The 15,952-nt window shown below is 41.3% G+C and overlaps 1 protein-coding gene across 1 annotated transcript in view; it reads right to left on the bottom strand.

Moving 5' to 3' along the window:
* The window catches only part of CAPN8 (calpain 8), a 70,742-nt gene that overhangs the window by 24,242 nt on the left and 30,548 nt on the right, over nucleotides 1–15,952 (bottom strand). The window contains exons 10-16 of the mRNA XM_054975058.1: nucleotides 14,810–14,985; nucleotides 12,738–12,749; nucleotides 6,027–6,238; nucleotides 5,243–5,279; nucleotides 4,569–4,634; nucleotides 1,305–1,362; nucleotides 165–229 (exon numbers count right to left, since the gene is read on the bottom strand). Of these exons, the coding sequence (XP_054831033.1) occupies nucleotides 165–229; nucleotides 1,305–1,362; nucleotides 4,569–4,634; nucleotides 5,243–5,279; nucleotides 6,027–6,238; nucleotides 12,738–12,749; nucleotides 14,810–14,985 (626 nt within the window). The remainder of the gene's footprint in view (nucleotides 1–164; nucleotides 230–1,304; nucleotides 1,363–4,568; nucleotides 4,635–5,242; nucleotides 5,280–6,026; nucleotides 6,239–12,737; nucleotides 12,750–14,809; nucleotides 14,986–15,952) is intronic.

Raw genomic sequence — 15,952 nt, 5'->3', positions numbered from 1 at the left:
GCAAAATAATGTCCTTGGCATATCATACTGTTTAAATCTACGTTCTGCACTTTGTGCCCACAGCAAGTGAAGACAGATGTGCCAGGAAAACGAGACACATAAATCTTGCCTTATCTAGTCTAAAGGTTCACAAGGGAAATCCAGGAGTGACATTTAAAGGATACATCTAAGAGGCTGATCATCTCCCTGCAGGTGTTTATGTTGAATCCATCACTTTTAATGTCTGTTCCTATATAATAAAAAAGAAGCACAAAAATGTTAGACAAATATTTATCTGCATCCCATGGAAACACTAGGGAGTTATCTTTGCACATGGCTAGCCTTTGCACTTAAGGCAAATATACTCCCATTTCTGCTAGATCATTGTAAAGGCAGATGTATGCTTCAAAGAGGGAATACTGAAAGGCTAATTCACAAGAACACTTTAGAGCAACAAGATGTGGGTTACTGGTCACACATTGATTTTGTGCCCAAGCAGTTATGTTGATGCTTCACCATGCAGCTAGTTCATGACTCACTACACAGTCCGAGTACATGGAGAACCAATCAGATGATTGCTGTGCAATATATTCCTCACTTCCTCTTGAATCTACATTTTTACTCTAAAAAGGCTGTATGAACTGGCCATGTGATCTAATAGAGCAGGAAAAGGAAACCCCCGATTACAGCACAGATAAAATACAGGCAGGCATAGCACAAGATTTCCATGTTGTGGTCTTTTATCAAAGGTGTACTTTGTAACCCTTTGGCAAAGATAAGACTATGAGTTCTCTTTAATGAGGTAAATTTAGGACCAAACTACACAATACAATTTTACTGAGTTACGTCTGGGTTCCCTGGACCCAACCCACTTTCACTTCAGTTACACAGCAGCTGCAGGGAATATCAATTTTAAAGCTGGCAGGAGCCAATTTGACTCAGGAAAGTGGCATGGGGGGAGCTTTTTCCTGAGCTGAAATGCCCTCCGGGGGAGTTATACGTACCTTTGGAGCTGCATGTGGAGGAGTCTGAGCAATACTGCTCCAGTGTTATGCAAATAATTCCCTACTGAATTTAGCCCTTAGAATGAAATTAAAATGGTATTTTTTTAAGGAAAGGGCGTAAGCAGACAATATAGCAGATGTGTGGCTGCCACCAACCCACATCCCCATTTTTATAGGCTTCTGGATATCCCAGAATGAAAGCTATATAGTAATCAATTGTAACAATAATCAATAACATGATTATTGGGAGTTTTAATTGTGTTTATGCTTGTGACTATCATGCCTGTTTGCAACAATAATGAAGCATCCATTATAACGTACTCTTTGATATGACTCTGTTCAGAATTGTCTGAAGTTCATTTGCAGTCATTTCACAGTCCTGCAGGAAGGAAACAAATCAAAGATTTAACAACCATCCAACTTAACATGGAGCATACTCTGTGTGAACAAAACCCAATTTGAAACAAAATTCTAAAAGTGCTTTCTCTGCACCAGAGCTTGGTGGTCCTTGACAAGGAAGTTCAGGTCCAGTTCCATGCAGCTAAGCCCTCCAAAATGTGGAGGTTTGGAAATATGTGTGTTACTTGGGTGCAGGCTGTGTTAGTTCTTGATAAAAGTCCAGTAGGAGTCAGTGGGTGCTTTCTGAAGAAGCTAGAACAAAGAGTTGGGCTACCTCCACAAAACAACCATCCCCATGTAGCTTTTACTGCTGTTAGAAATGAAGATGAATTCACATTGGCAATGGAGTGTCTTCATAGCAGCATTCCCCACACTAGTCTTGCCTCAGCGCCACCCAACTGGCATACTTCATACTAGATGGTGTTTTTAAAATTGCTATATTTTATTTTTATTTCATTATCTACACTGAGACTCGAGGCAGATTACATAGTATAAGTAAATTTAGTCATCAACTGGGACATTCAATAAACAATACAATAGAGTAAAGATAACAGAAATGCAGAAACAATATATGAGCAGCATGCATCTTTCCCCTCATAACTCTGCAACAAAAAGTGCTAGAGGTAGACTTCCTACAAAATGAAAGTTGGAAACAAGCAGATCACGGCAATTGGTTGTTATAATATTGACAGGAATTTGTTTAAAACCTTCAGTACGTGGGGTGAGGCAGGAGGCAGGGCTAAGGGAAGGAAAACGGTGGCATTGTGAGTGAGGACCTGCAAAAATTCACACCATCCCATAAACACAGCACCCAAAAGTGAGTTAACTATGATCTTTCCAAAAAGATCATACCAAATTAGGTTTTGGAAAGACTGCCTCAAAGTGGGAGGAAACACAATAAATAGAGGACAGAGTCACATAGATGCTCTCAAAAGCAGTAGTGCAGTAAGGGAGTCCAGGCAAAGCAGAACATTTGTGTAGAAGCAGACTCACTCTATTCTGGGGTAATATACCCATAGAAAGCTCCACTTTACACACTAAAAGGAGTGTGTGCAGAGTTCTTTGCACATAGAATTTGCTGCCACAATCACTTCAGTTTTAGGGAAAGCCCCAATGCACGAGCCACATAGCATGGAAGAATTGTGACTGACGAAAAGAGCCAGTTTGGTGTATTGCTTAAGAGCGGCAGGACTCTAATCTAGAGGACGAAGTTTGATTCTCCACTCCTCCACTTGAAGGCAGTTAGGTGACCTTGAGTCAGTCACAGCTTCTCGGAACTCTCTCAGCCCCTCCCACCTCACAGGGTGACTGTCATGAGGTTAATAACAACACACTTTGCAAACCACTCTGAGTGGGTGTTCAGTTGTCCTGAAGGGCAGTATATAAATCGAATGTTATGTTATTAAAAATGTGAATGAGGACACAGCAGCCTGACTTAGGGTCTTTCTATACAGTTACTTCTTTTATGAGTTCTCCACGCAGCCATCCCATGTGCTGGGCAGACACACATCACCTCGGGGATTGGCTCCTATTAAAAAACAGCATGCAAATGGGCTCAGAAAGCTGCTGCTGAGGGAGGGAAAGCTCTTGCCTTTCTATCAAAGCCTCCATTTCTGCTGTTCCACGTGTAGATATTGTGTGCACGTGCGGCAGCAAAAAGGGGTTAAAACTCTCCCACCCTGAACTGTTTTTGCACAGGCAAAAAGCCTGGGAGAAAGGCTGGAGCTCTTTCTCCCCTGGCAATAGCTTTCCAAGCCCATTTACAATCTTGTTTTTTAATAGAAGCCAATCCACAACCTGATGTGCACAGAACACAGGCTAGTTCTGTGGAGAACTTGTGGAGAACTCGTAAAATAAGTAACATGAAGAAAGACTGTAACTGACTTAGTGTTTGAACTTCAGTGTGTACCACAATGCTAACAGACTCGAGCAACACAGATTAGAATATGCCAGTTCCAAAGAACTCTACAACAGGCTGCTTCTTGATTTTAGAACTCTATAAACAAAAATAAATACAATCTCCTAATAACAGCCCCTCCATTGCACTTTATTAGCCACAAAGTAATATCACCCACAGTCAGTCCCATTCAGTGTTTTCTCTAACCACAGGTTGCAAATACAGTCCAGCCAGCCTGAACAATGATCTAACAAGTTCATGCAAAAAGTTTGGGTTTTGTTCTCTGTGAGCAACACACCAGGTTCAAAAATCTGGCCTTCTGTGTAAGCATATTCTCACAACTTTGAGCATATTACATTGATTGGGTCTGAACTAGCTAGGTACCTTTGGTGTTAAGATCCTTTTTTTTAAGTCAAAAATAGCTTGTGGAAAACACAATCAGGAGTGGACGAGCAGGAAGCCATGAACTTTCCTTGCTGCCCATTTCTGTATTTCCAATCCTTCTTCTCTAATTGACACATTCATCCCTGTGGAGTTCCAGGTGCATTTTTGTTCTCCACGGGGGAAGTCAAGTTTATAGGAAGCTGTACATGCATGAAAAATATGTGTTGCCCCATTCACACCAAATGGTAAGTAAATATTGGGAGGACTGCATGGAGCACAAGTCTCCATTATAGAGAGACAAAACTGAAGTCTGAAAAGGGCTAATATTACACACATTTTCATGTAGTGTCTAGTATGGCACATTTCTGCTTTTTAATAGTTTCTAGGGAAGGGATCAATTAAAGCAAAGCTGTCTCCCTGATGGGAAAAGACACCGTCTTTTAGAGAAAAGTCTCATGGAGCAACCACAGCCCTCTGAGACTGAGGATATTAATGGGCTTGGAGGGAAATGATCCCCGGGGCAGAAACAGCCCTCAAAGAGCCAATACATGAAAGAGTTAATCTGTGTGTCTCAATGGGATTTTATGTTTGGAACTGTTATCCACACCAAGCCTTTGTGATGAGGCGGCTATAAAGCTAAGTTTAAATCACAGTCTCAGATTTTGTATAAATAGGATTCACTAACATTCAATATATTATTAGGTTGGGTCTGTTATACGCTATTAAAAAGGAAAGAACCAAACTAAGAAGAAACAAATTGTTGGCATCCAGAGCAACTGGTTGGCTGCTGTGTGAAACCAGATGCTGGGCTAGAAAGAACATTGATCTGATCCAGCAAGCTTTCTTGTATGCCTGTACACTATACACATATCTACACTTGAGACACATAATGAGGATTCTCTTACCTCCCCAGAAAGCTTTTGAAACAGACTCTTGAATTCACTGTCTATGTCGTTGTCAGCAATGTGAGGCTAAAAAAGAAGGTATGGACAGGTAACACTCAGATCCTATAAATCTGTTTAAGCAATGCCTCTTTCTTATTCCTACTGAAGTGGCAGACAGGCTGTAGAATAGCATAATTGTGTCTGTGGGCAGATGTTACTGTGATGTTACTATGACCCATAAAACAAGTTCCATAAAGTGTAAGGCATCGTTTGACTGGTCTAGTAAGTACAGGGGTCTTCTGAAGTCTCTTACAAAGGGTCTTTGAGTTTCCAAAATAAGTTTTGAAAAGAGCAGAAATCTTAAAGTCCCATTTACCACTGTTTTATATAAATCTTATAACTATGCTGCTCTAGGGAAGGAGTGCCAAGGCCCAGACATTAAAAAGCTGGATTTCCTAGCCTCAAGCAAAAATGAAAACTTGCCAATGCAAGCAAAATTCTGTTTTCCTTAATGTGCAAAAAGGTGCCTTAGCTCACTAGCTGAGACTTTGAATCAAATGCCTATATAAACAGTGAAAACCTATGCAGAAATTACCCGGAGCGGAGTGGCAATTTAAAAACTAACATGATTTTATTTTGTAGATCTGGTAAATTTATTTTGTAGATCTGGTAATTTGATTCTACAATTTATTTACCTCATATGGATTTGCAGCCACAGTATCACCAATTTCCCTGTGGGAGAAAATATAGACATTAACAGCATAGTCTTGTTCATCTACCATGGAATAACATCCAAAGTAGTTCATTCTCATGTAATAAATCCAGAGCCAAACTGTCTGAAGTTGCATTTCCTGTTTGTTAAAACACCTACCTAAACATAGGCTGTTTTCACACATCTTACCTGCCGCTGGAACATCGTGCAAAACACCCGGAAGACAGTGTCTTCTCATGCAAAATCGCGCCAAGAAGACACTGTCTTCCGGGTGTTTTGCATGATGTTCCGGCGGCAGGTAAGACATGTGAAAACAGCCATACTTAACTTCATCCTGATAATATAAAGCATCCTGATAATATAAAACATGCACATGAGCCCAGCTAGAAGATGAAGAATATGCCAACGAACTGCAGGAGATGTAGGGAAATCATAACGGAGGAGGGTTATGAGTTTTGTGTGTGACCCTTGCCTCAATTTCTCATGGGTCTGATTTCTCTGTGCATATAAATATCTACTGAGGATTCCGTCTGCTAAAGTCCCATCTACCATCTCATAAAGTTTTTATTATATAGTCTTGGTCACTATCACAACAGATATAGTAGAGCTTGGTTGAATAGCCCCTGCTCTGAATACATACCTAAACAGCAAAAGATCATGACCTTCAACTGGCTAGTTAGGGAAAGACCTGAACTGTCCACAGAACCCATGTATTGCATATAATATGGGAATGTACATTTTGGTGCTTCATAGCATAAGCTACGTACTGAGCTTTAGCATGTTTCTCAGAGAAGACCCTGAGGCAGAACTCGCCATCTTTGAAAGGTTCAAAGGTAGATGGCACAATGAGGTACTCTCCTAGAGGCAGATGGAAGCGGTTTGACACTTCACGCAGGTTGATGTATGTGTCAGAGCGAGCCACAGGTCTGTTCCTTAAGAAGAAATCTCTGTTTAGATGAACATCGGTTTGGTTTCCCAACTAGCAAGAACAGGAAGAATGAAAAATCAGATTAAAGTAGCTATCACAAAACAGGCATAGCAAAAACTCTAATCACTGAGGCAACCGACATCATCATCATCATCATCCATGCATTCTAGTCTTCAGTTGCTGACCTTCATACACATTTTCCTTGCTGGGAGCCAGGGACTACTCGCTAAAAGTGGGGAAATGTATAAGTTGAAGCTGCTTCTCTTTTCCTTAATGTGGTGGGAACTGCCTGTGACTGTCTGCCCCTGACTATTACAAGCCCCTTCTTATGTGCAAAAGAAATAAGAAATACAAAGTGCACACTTGAACATATTATTATTGCTAATTCACTCTGTGCACCTGAACAAAATTGGTATAAATAAGGTTGGAAGAACAAACAATGGCAAAAATGGGGTGGTGAACACGTCCCCATATCTTCTATGTTTGTTATATACTTGTTCAAACTGAAATTTCTCAGATACTTTTCCTGTAACCACCAAGTGTCTAAAAGCCATATGAATAGGCCTTTAGAATGCCAATTTTTTACACAAAGAGTGGTTACCATAAGATTGGTCATCTTTGGTTTTTCATGAGATTACTGTGTTCATAAAATATTGCTGTGAGTTTGCAAGATGAGTCTACCACCTCCTATGGCCCTGGCCTAAGGTGGCATGATTCAGGTGGTCCATCTCCTATGACAGAGTCAGCACAGAGAGGGATGGTATTCCCTAAATTTCTTGGGAGTGGCCAAGAAATTGCTGGTGGGGTGTGTTGGGGGGGGGGGGGGAAGGTGACCAATGTGTAGACACCAGAGAGGCTCTGTCAATCTACATAGATGACCAAACTTAGCTACTTCTATTAAGATTATTGACTTATGTTGGGTTAGTAGTGTGTGTTAATAAAATTATTAACTGACCTGTTCTTGTGAAGGTGTGTAACCCTACCCCATGTAGGGGTACCCTGGCACAGGTAAGAGCAGCCCAGAGATGAATTGGTCCATTTAATTCAGTACTGTCTGTTCCAACTTCTACTTGAGATTCTTTAACTATTCCTTTCAGGTACTGCACCTGAGAATGCTATATGCAGAGTATGCATGCCACTGACCCAGAGACCTTTCCCCTTCCCACCATTCATTAATTTTCTCACTACATAATCTTTGCCTCAAAATGATGGGGTATGGTATATTTATTTATTTATTTATGTTACTTGTAGACCACCTTTCTCACTGAGACTCAAGTCAGATTATACACTGTGAGTCAATATGATCAATGGCTTGGACATTCAGTAATATTGCAATAGGGTATGGATTACAGACATTTGAATGCAGCAGAAATCTGGATACAGAGCTGAAACAATGCTGAAATGAAGCATAAGCAATTAGACATGGCACATTAAATGATGCACATGCTACCTAGAAGGAAGGCAGTAGTATAGTCCACAGCCCCTATCCCTTTACCAAAGCATCTCTCTGAACAGTACGGCCCTCCTACTTGTGTAAACAAGCCCTCCTGAATAATTTGTTTTTCATAATTTGTGAAAAGAGTGGGAGCCCTCCCAACCTCATCAAGCAGGCCATTCCATAAAGTGAGCACCACAACAGAGAACGTACATGTACAGGCAGCTGTTGATTTTGCCCTATTGCAGGGTGGCACATGCAGAAGGCCCTGCTCAGATGAGCAAAGCTGTTTATAGTAACTGTGAACTATTAAGACAGAATGTAGATTTCTTTCTGTCTGTGTCATTGTGATCATAAAGGGAGTTTTTCCAAGGCTGATTTTCTTATACTCCTCCCACTATACTGAAATGCTAATCTATTAACTAACCCTGAATCACTCATCTTTCTATAACTGATAGTGTACAGCTGTAGAGAAGTTGTGCATGAGCTGGAAAGCAAATTAGCTGCCACAAGTTGAACAAAGGCATGAAAACAAAATAATCAGTGTTTAAACAGCACCTTGCTTGCCTTTCAAAATATGACTCATGGAAACAGCCATACCAGCCAGGTGGAGCTTGTTTGAAACAGGGTGTGCAGTATTGCCTACTGATATGATTATCTATTCTTTACCGAAGCGGTCATACAGTAAACATGCTAAACACATTAGAAATTAAAATGATATCTTACTTTTATGGTAGTTATTTGATATGATCCAGGTTTTTTGCCATAATCCCCCTGAATACTTTTACTATGATACTCTAGCAAGATCCTAAATAAGTGTTACAGAGACAGATATGTTTTACTTTCTTCATTTGTTCAGAACAAAGGTGTGGTTTCTTTGATTCAGGCAGCAAGTTAGTCACCAGGCAGCCTTCCTCCATACTTAATCTGACATTGCAGAGCATTGTAAAGTTTAGAAAATCAGGAAACCACATAACTGGATTGTAAGAGTAAGTACTACTTTAGAAGTTTGGGTAACAGTTTTGCAAAAACAGATAGTCTATTCGTCAGTCATAAAAACTATCTTTCAACGCAAACCAACAGTACAAGATTGTTATAAGGATGAACCATAGGAAAGAGAGTAATGATTTATGCTGACCAGAGCTCCTTGAAGGGAGGACAGGATAAAAGATAAATAAAATAAAAGTTCCATCTAGGCCGGCATCCAGTTTCCAACAACAGCCAGTCAAAGACCTCCAGAATGTGCAAAAGTTGAGAACAAAAGTGCTGTTTGTTTACAATATCTGTAGTATGCTTCAGCATACTATTTTTGCATTGTTTTCTGATTTTGTAATCCAGCTTTATCACATTTTTATTCTACATATTATACACTTTTATTGCACTGTTCTCCAGTTTTGTAATCTTGTTTTATTGCATTGCTTGTTCTGTGCATTGCTGTCATTTCCTTATGCCATTTTTAATTATGCAATCTATCTTGAGTCTCAGTAAGAAAGACAGGCTATAAATGAATTAAGTAAATAAATAAATAGTATATTGTCTCTGGGCATGCAGTTTCTAATTGGAAATCATGACTAAATGCCACTAATAATCAGGAATGTGTCTTTTCCTCATTTAAAGCCATCTAACTATTGGCCATCACTGTATCATGTGGCAGTGAATCCCCAAAGTGAATTATATATTGTGTGAAGAAGGCTGGGGTGGGTGGGAATGTCCTGCAAATTAACTGAGTTGAATGACCCCCAAGTTCAAGGCTGCTTCCATATGAGGGCAATTTCCCATTAGGTGCTCATTGCTGCTTCAGTGGCAACAGAGCATCCACACAGGCATATTCTCTGTGGTATCCCCCATGCCCACTATTTCTCCCTCATCACTAGTGCTTTTTTAAAAGAATATTTTGTATGATGCTATAGTGTTATGTCACTATAGTGATATACCCACTACCGATTTTTAAAAGGTAGTAAAATGCCAGCCAGGGGAGAATAACAGGTGCAAAAGGATGTAGTAACAGTGTTCTTATATTCCACCCTTCTGGACAGATTAGTGCCTGCTCAGAGCGGTGAACAAAGTCAGTGTTCTTATTATCCCCACAATACAGCTGGGGAAGTGGGGCTGAGAGGAGTGGCTTACCCAAGGCCACCTGCAGAGCTCAGGGCAGGAGTGGGATTTGAAACAGTAGTGTGCTGATTTGCAACCCAGCCACTTAACTACTGGAGCCAAATGTGAGCAGAGAGGCTCACATGATGGGCAAACCGACTTTGATTCTAATCTTTATGGAAAGATAGCAAAATCGGTTTGGGAATAATCAGGTCAAACCAGGGGAAGGAGACATAAGGAGAATGATTTGCAGACAATGTCATAAGGATGCTCCAAAAAAACTTTGCTTCAGGGTAGAACACATTCTCTCTCTGGAAGCAGACCAAGTATTATGAGAAAGGGTAAAAAAAATTCTCTTTCCATTCCATTCCTATTTTTTTAATCCTCTATTAAGTCCCTAGTTTAGTCACCTTTTTTTCAAATAAACCTTCCTCTGTATTGTCGAAGGCTTTCACGGCCAGAGAACGATGGTTGTTGTGGGTTTTCCGGGCTGTATTGCCGTGGTCTTGGCATTGTAGTTCCTGACGTTTCGCCAGCAGCTGTGGCTGGCATCTTCAGAGGTGTAGCACCAAAAGACAGAGATCTCTCAGTGTCACAGTGTGGAAAAGATGTAGGTCATTTGTATCTACTCAGGAGGGGTGGGGTTGAGCTGAGTCATTCTGTAAGAGTTTCCCAGGGTGTGGAATGCTAATGGCGGGAGGCTTCACTGTAACCTGAGGAGGTTCTTTTGCATATGGATTGGTGCTTGATGTGCTAATCTTCTCTGCAGGGCTATTGTCGGGTGTGGAGTGTTTTGTTGGCCTGGTGTTTTTCAGAACTGGAGCCCATGCTCTGTTCATTCTTAAGGTTTCTTCTTTCCTGTTGAAGTTTTGCTTATGCTTGTGAATTTCAATGGCTTCCCTGTGCAGTCTGACAAAGTAGTTGGAAGTGTTGTCCAGTATTTTGGTGTCCTGGAATAAGATACTGTGCCCTGTTTGAGTTAGGCTATGTTCAGCCACTGCTGATTTTTCAGGCTGTCCAAGTCTGCAGTGTCTTTCATGTTCTTTTATTCTTGTCTGGATGCTACGCTTTGTGGTTTTTGTGTCGGTACTGATCGGTTTTGTGTCGGTACTGATCGGTACTTACACAAAAACTCCAATCACCACCCCCGACAGAAAAGAGGCATAATGAAAACATTAGTGGATCGTGCAAGACGGATATGTGAGCCGCGCTTTCTCAATGAGGAAATTAATCATCTAAACCACGCACTTCAGGCAAATGGCTACTCCAGAAATGAAATCCGAAGAGCAATCAAACCCAGGATGAATCAAACAACCAAGGAAAAGCAGTCACCTACAGGAAAAGTGTTTTTGCCATATATCAAAGGAATTACTGATCAGATGGGAAAGCTTATGGAAAAGCATAACCTTCAAGCAGTATTCAGACCCACCCGAAAAATACAACAGATGCTACGATCAGCAAAAGACAGCAGAGACCCCCTCACCTCTGCAGGAGTATACCGTATACCCTGCAGCTGTGGACAAGTTTACATCGGGACCACAAAGCGTAGCATCCAGACAAGAATAAAAGAACATGAAAGACACTGCAGACTTGGACAGCCTGAAAAATCAGCAGTGGCTGAACATAGCCTAACTCAAACAGGGCACAGTATCTTATTCCAGGACACCAAAATACTGGACAACACTTCCAACTACTTTGTCAGACTGCACAGGGAAGCCATTGAAATTCACAAGCATAAGCAAAACTTCAACAGGAAAGAAGAAACCTTAAGAATGAACAGAGCATGGGCTCCAGTTCTGAAAAACACCAGGCCAACAAAACACTCCACACCCGACAATAGCCCTGCAGAGAAGATTAGCACATCAAGCACCAATCCATATGCAAAAGAACCTCCTCAGGTTACAGTGAAGCCTCCCGCCATTAGCATTCCACACCCTGGGAAACTCTTACAGAATGACTCAGCTCAACCCCACCCCTCCTGAGTAGATACAAATGACCTACATCTTTTCCACACTGTGACACTGAGAGATCTCTGTCTTTTGGTGCTACACCTCTGAAGATGCCAGCCACAGCTGCTGGCGAAACGTCAGGAACTACAATGCCAAGACCACGGCAATACAGCCCGGAAAACCCACAACAACCATCAAACCTTCCTCTATTAATGCTTTGGCCTGCCTGACCACAATAATTCTATGCAAAGTACCTATAGATGTGTGTGTGTGTGTGTGTGTTTGCGTGCGTGTGCAAGTGCACACATACACATAGATATGGCTGAATCCTTTTTGACACATCCCAAATTCTCATTTCCGAATTGCAATGGTGGGGAGAGAACATCTCATTTAAATAAGTTCCAAATAATGGTTTGAGGGCTCAGTTCCCTGCCACAGACATCTCCAATGAAAGAATTACAATTGCTGCTTCAAAAACAAATAGTTTGTCCACAATCTTTGAGACCGTATTTCATAATTCCCCAGGAAACTATTAAACATCTCCATCCGTCAGGGTAACTAGTTGGAGGCATATAACTTTAAAAAGTAGTGTATTGTCTATATCACAGATCCCAACATTTTTGAGCCTGAATCTTTGAAATTTTGAGAGGAGGTGCCATCCCAAAATAACTGCCGCAGTAGTTGAATCAAAACTCCAAATGGCTGCTTTAGGAGGCAGCGCCAAAGAGAGTACCTTGCTCTTTATTCCTGCTGGAAAGAAGGGAAGCCAATGGAACCACAAACTGACTAAGGAAAGTAGAGGTCCTTACCCGTCTTCCTGATCTGCTAGTTATTCCAGTCATGGAAACCCTTTCATTTGAATGAGGGCAGCCAATAATCTGCCAATAATTTGGGCAGCCGATAATACAATGGCCCTGCCCACTTTCTGAAACGCTTGCTGGATGCCATGAAAAGTACTGGCAGGTGCCATGGTGCCCATGGGCGCTACATTTAGAAACCCTGATATACATATTTAGCCCTGATGGGAGGTCATCATTTTGAAGGATATTTGTTTCCAGAACAGCTTATATACCTCTTTCGGAACCTGCAAAAAAAACATAAAAGAGGATTTGATAAAAATGTTTCTACTCTGAGTGCGACCTGACAAGTCTCTTAAAGTCTTTCCCACAGCAACATACAATCTAGCATACTCTACCATAGGTTCTTAATGACAGATTAATAATAGTGAATGTTTTGCTAACATGATTATTATGGAAGAAGATTCTTTAAACATGTAAATCTGTTTAGGATTGCAATGCTAGTCTTCTTCCACTTCTAATTTCATTGCCTTTCTTAGAACCAAACAATGCAATACAGTGGTTCCATGACTGGAATTCCAGACCTGTAACTGGGCACTGAAAAGCAGCCTTGAGGCTGCTGATCTCATTTGGACTATGGTGTGGATGAAAGAGGTTAAGTCTTCCCTGCTCCTTAATATGCCTCCTCTGAGCTTTCCTAAGCTCCAACAAAGCTGGACAATGGGTCCCTGAATTGTGCCGACTGGTTTTTCCCTAGTTGGCTTATTTAAGCTGGTGGAAGGCATTCTTAAATACAGAACTGGCAGAGGAGGAAAAATTAACATCCCCTTTCCCCCAGCATCATTCACAACTCAAGCCAAATCAATCTCCCCCAACCCCTCCCCAGCTTGTTGGAAGTGAAGGACTATACAAAGTTGCTTTGTACCAAGCATATTAGTACTCCAGGCAGCGGGGCAGTAGAGCTAATAAGGAAGATGGGTCAGTTTCCTCTGTATCCTTCCTCTTGTCTGTTCTGTGGGTTTCTCTTTGTTTTATCCAGAATGCTATTCTTAGGGACTTCTTTCCATTCAGCTGCTTCGTTTTCTTCCTGCTCTTTTGTCTAACCTTCATGATGGCAAGATGTGCTCTCAGCATTACTCTCCATCCTAGCTTAGGTAGATAGCTGGAATGCCAATTCTTCCTTTTCTATCATAGTATGGAACATCGTAACAATTTCTTCTCTAAAGCAACAAGTCTAGTGTAGACTCCCTCCCTTAAAGCAGCATCCCCGTATGCAAACCAGCTCTGGTTTTTTTTATAGCCAAATTACACAAGGTGAGTTCCAGCCATGATGAACTCCAGCATCATGGGTAACTGAGCACTCAACCTGTGATCTCTCTGTGCAGAGGCCACATTCCAGTCGTTGCTGAATTCTGTAAAGCACTGAGCATGCGTTTGATATTGCTTTCACAATAAGACCTAGGGAAGGATGATTTCAGACCTGAGCATGCGCTAAGCTTTCCTAGCTGTCACTGCTGGGTATTTTTTCCCCTTTTGCACTCAATGACAGCGAGATCTGAAAGTGGTAATAACTTGTTCCAAAGTTTTATCATGTAGGAAGATAAAGTGACCAATTTGCTTCTCATTGGAAAGTGTGGCAGAAATGACTACATTCATTTCCCATCAATAGTTATAAAGGCAAATGTGTACATAGAATCGTAAAGTGTATTTTGCATTGTAAAGGCAAATATGCGCACAAAAAAATTGATCACAGCAAGGCAATCACTCTTTTTGAGAATCTTAATACAACTCCAAACCATGTATACTTTTTCTGTCTCTGATGTAAAGACTGTTTGATTGGGGACACCCAAACTGGGAGTGATACAAATACACATGAGGAGGACTGGAAAATTAAGACAAACTTTCACAAGGTAAAGACATGTCTTATTTTATTTTGATAACTCTTTCAGCCTCCCTCTTATTTTGTTTAGAAAATATATATGCTGCCTCTCCAGCAATCTGCTCCAGGCAGCTCTCAAAAAGTATACAGTGACTCAGAGCTCACAAAATTGCAGTCTTTTTGCAATCCTTTTTCACAGCAAATCTTTCAGGATGAACTCTGGAGAGGCTTAGGATGTGGTATCAAAGTTCCCTTACGCAAAAAATTGTGAAGGAAGTAACATTTAAAAAATGTTTGGCTGGACAAAGCTAAAGAGTAACTTAGGGCCAAGCTACAAGTGACGAATGACACTTGAACAGCAAGTGGATTCAGTGGAGGGCAAGTGAACAGGGAGAAATACACTTGCCATTCAAGTGTCATTCGTCACTTGTAGCTTGGCCCTTAGTAAGCAAAAAATGAGTGCTGTACCTGATAAAGGGAGAATCCGATACTGAGCAGCCCCTCCCCCATCCTCTTCTGCCTTCTGCGATTCTTCTGCATCAGGCCCAGCAGTACTGAGCAACATGATTCACCCACACTTCCTTCATGGTCCCTGTCTGGCTCGTCCAGCTTGATTTTAAACTGAGGGTTGGTCCAGTATGTTGCTAAAAAGACAGAAGGATGGGGCAGAATGAGCTTCTCTACTGCTAACACAGCCACGTTCACTGTTGTTTGAGCTGCAGGGAATAGTTCTGAGCAGAGAACTCCAATTTGGCTTTCAGCCCAGCCTTCCTATTATATTATATGCTTCCTTTTTTCTTCCCCAAGCTGTGCTTTGTATTTATTGCAGTAATAACAAATTGAACCACTAAGAGGCATTCCCTGGGGGAATAATGACCAGCTGACACAACTACTCATTTATCCCCAGGAGACTGTTACTGGGCCAAATTCTGTAAGATGCAAAACTCAAAATTAATCTTTTTTTAAAAAAAAAAAACCTCACCAGCTCTAGATTGTTAAATCACAATTATACACAATTCCATACACAGCTGCTTGTTCAGAGTTCCATGATATTTCAGTTTTGTATCATAACATGAAGGTTCTGACCCTTAAAGATGGGGCAGGATATTGCTCTTGTCACCTGAACTGTTGCTTATATTGGGGTCAATTTACACATTACAGAACCTTTGAGTTCCTCACAAGGACTTTTGATTCGATGTGCACTGGGAGTTCCCAAGTATACATAGGCCCAATTCAAATCAGAACCCTGGTGTTCAGAGAAAAGAAACCTCAGCCTCCCTCCTGTAGCATTTTCCGAACCTGAAACTACTCTGGGAAGCTGCTATTTGTTCCATTGGAGAGACTTATCTTTTAGCCATCAGTATGTGTAAGTTTCTTCATTTGGGCTTATACTGAATCAGATCTTTGGCTCATCAAGCTCACTAGCAGCAGCCTTTCTCTGGACTCTTGGGCAGAGAAAGAGCTTTTCCAGCACCAGCTACCTGCATTCCTTTAAGCGGAGGTGTCAAAGACTGAAGCTGGGACCTTTTGCATGCAAAGCAGGTGCACAGCTCCCTTGCTGCCCACAGCAAAATTCAAAATCACTTCCATTTTAAAAAATGGCTCATACAC

Source organism: Eublepharis macularius, chromosome 1, assembly GCF_028583425.1.
Source record: "Eublepharis macularius isolate TG4126 chromosome 1, MPM_Emac_v1.0, whole genome shotgun sequence".
NCBI lineage: Eukaryota > Metazoa > Chordata > Lepidosauria > Squamata > Eublepharidae > Eublepharis > Eublepharis macularius.
This window is presented reverse-complemented; position numbering and strand designations above follow the sequence as displayed.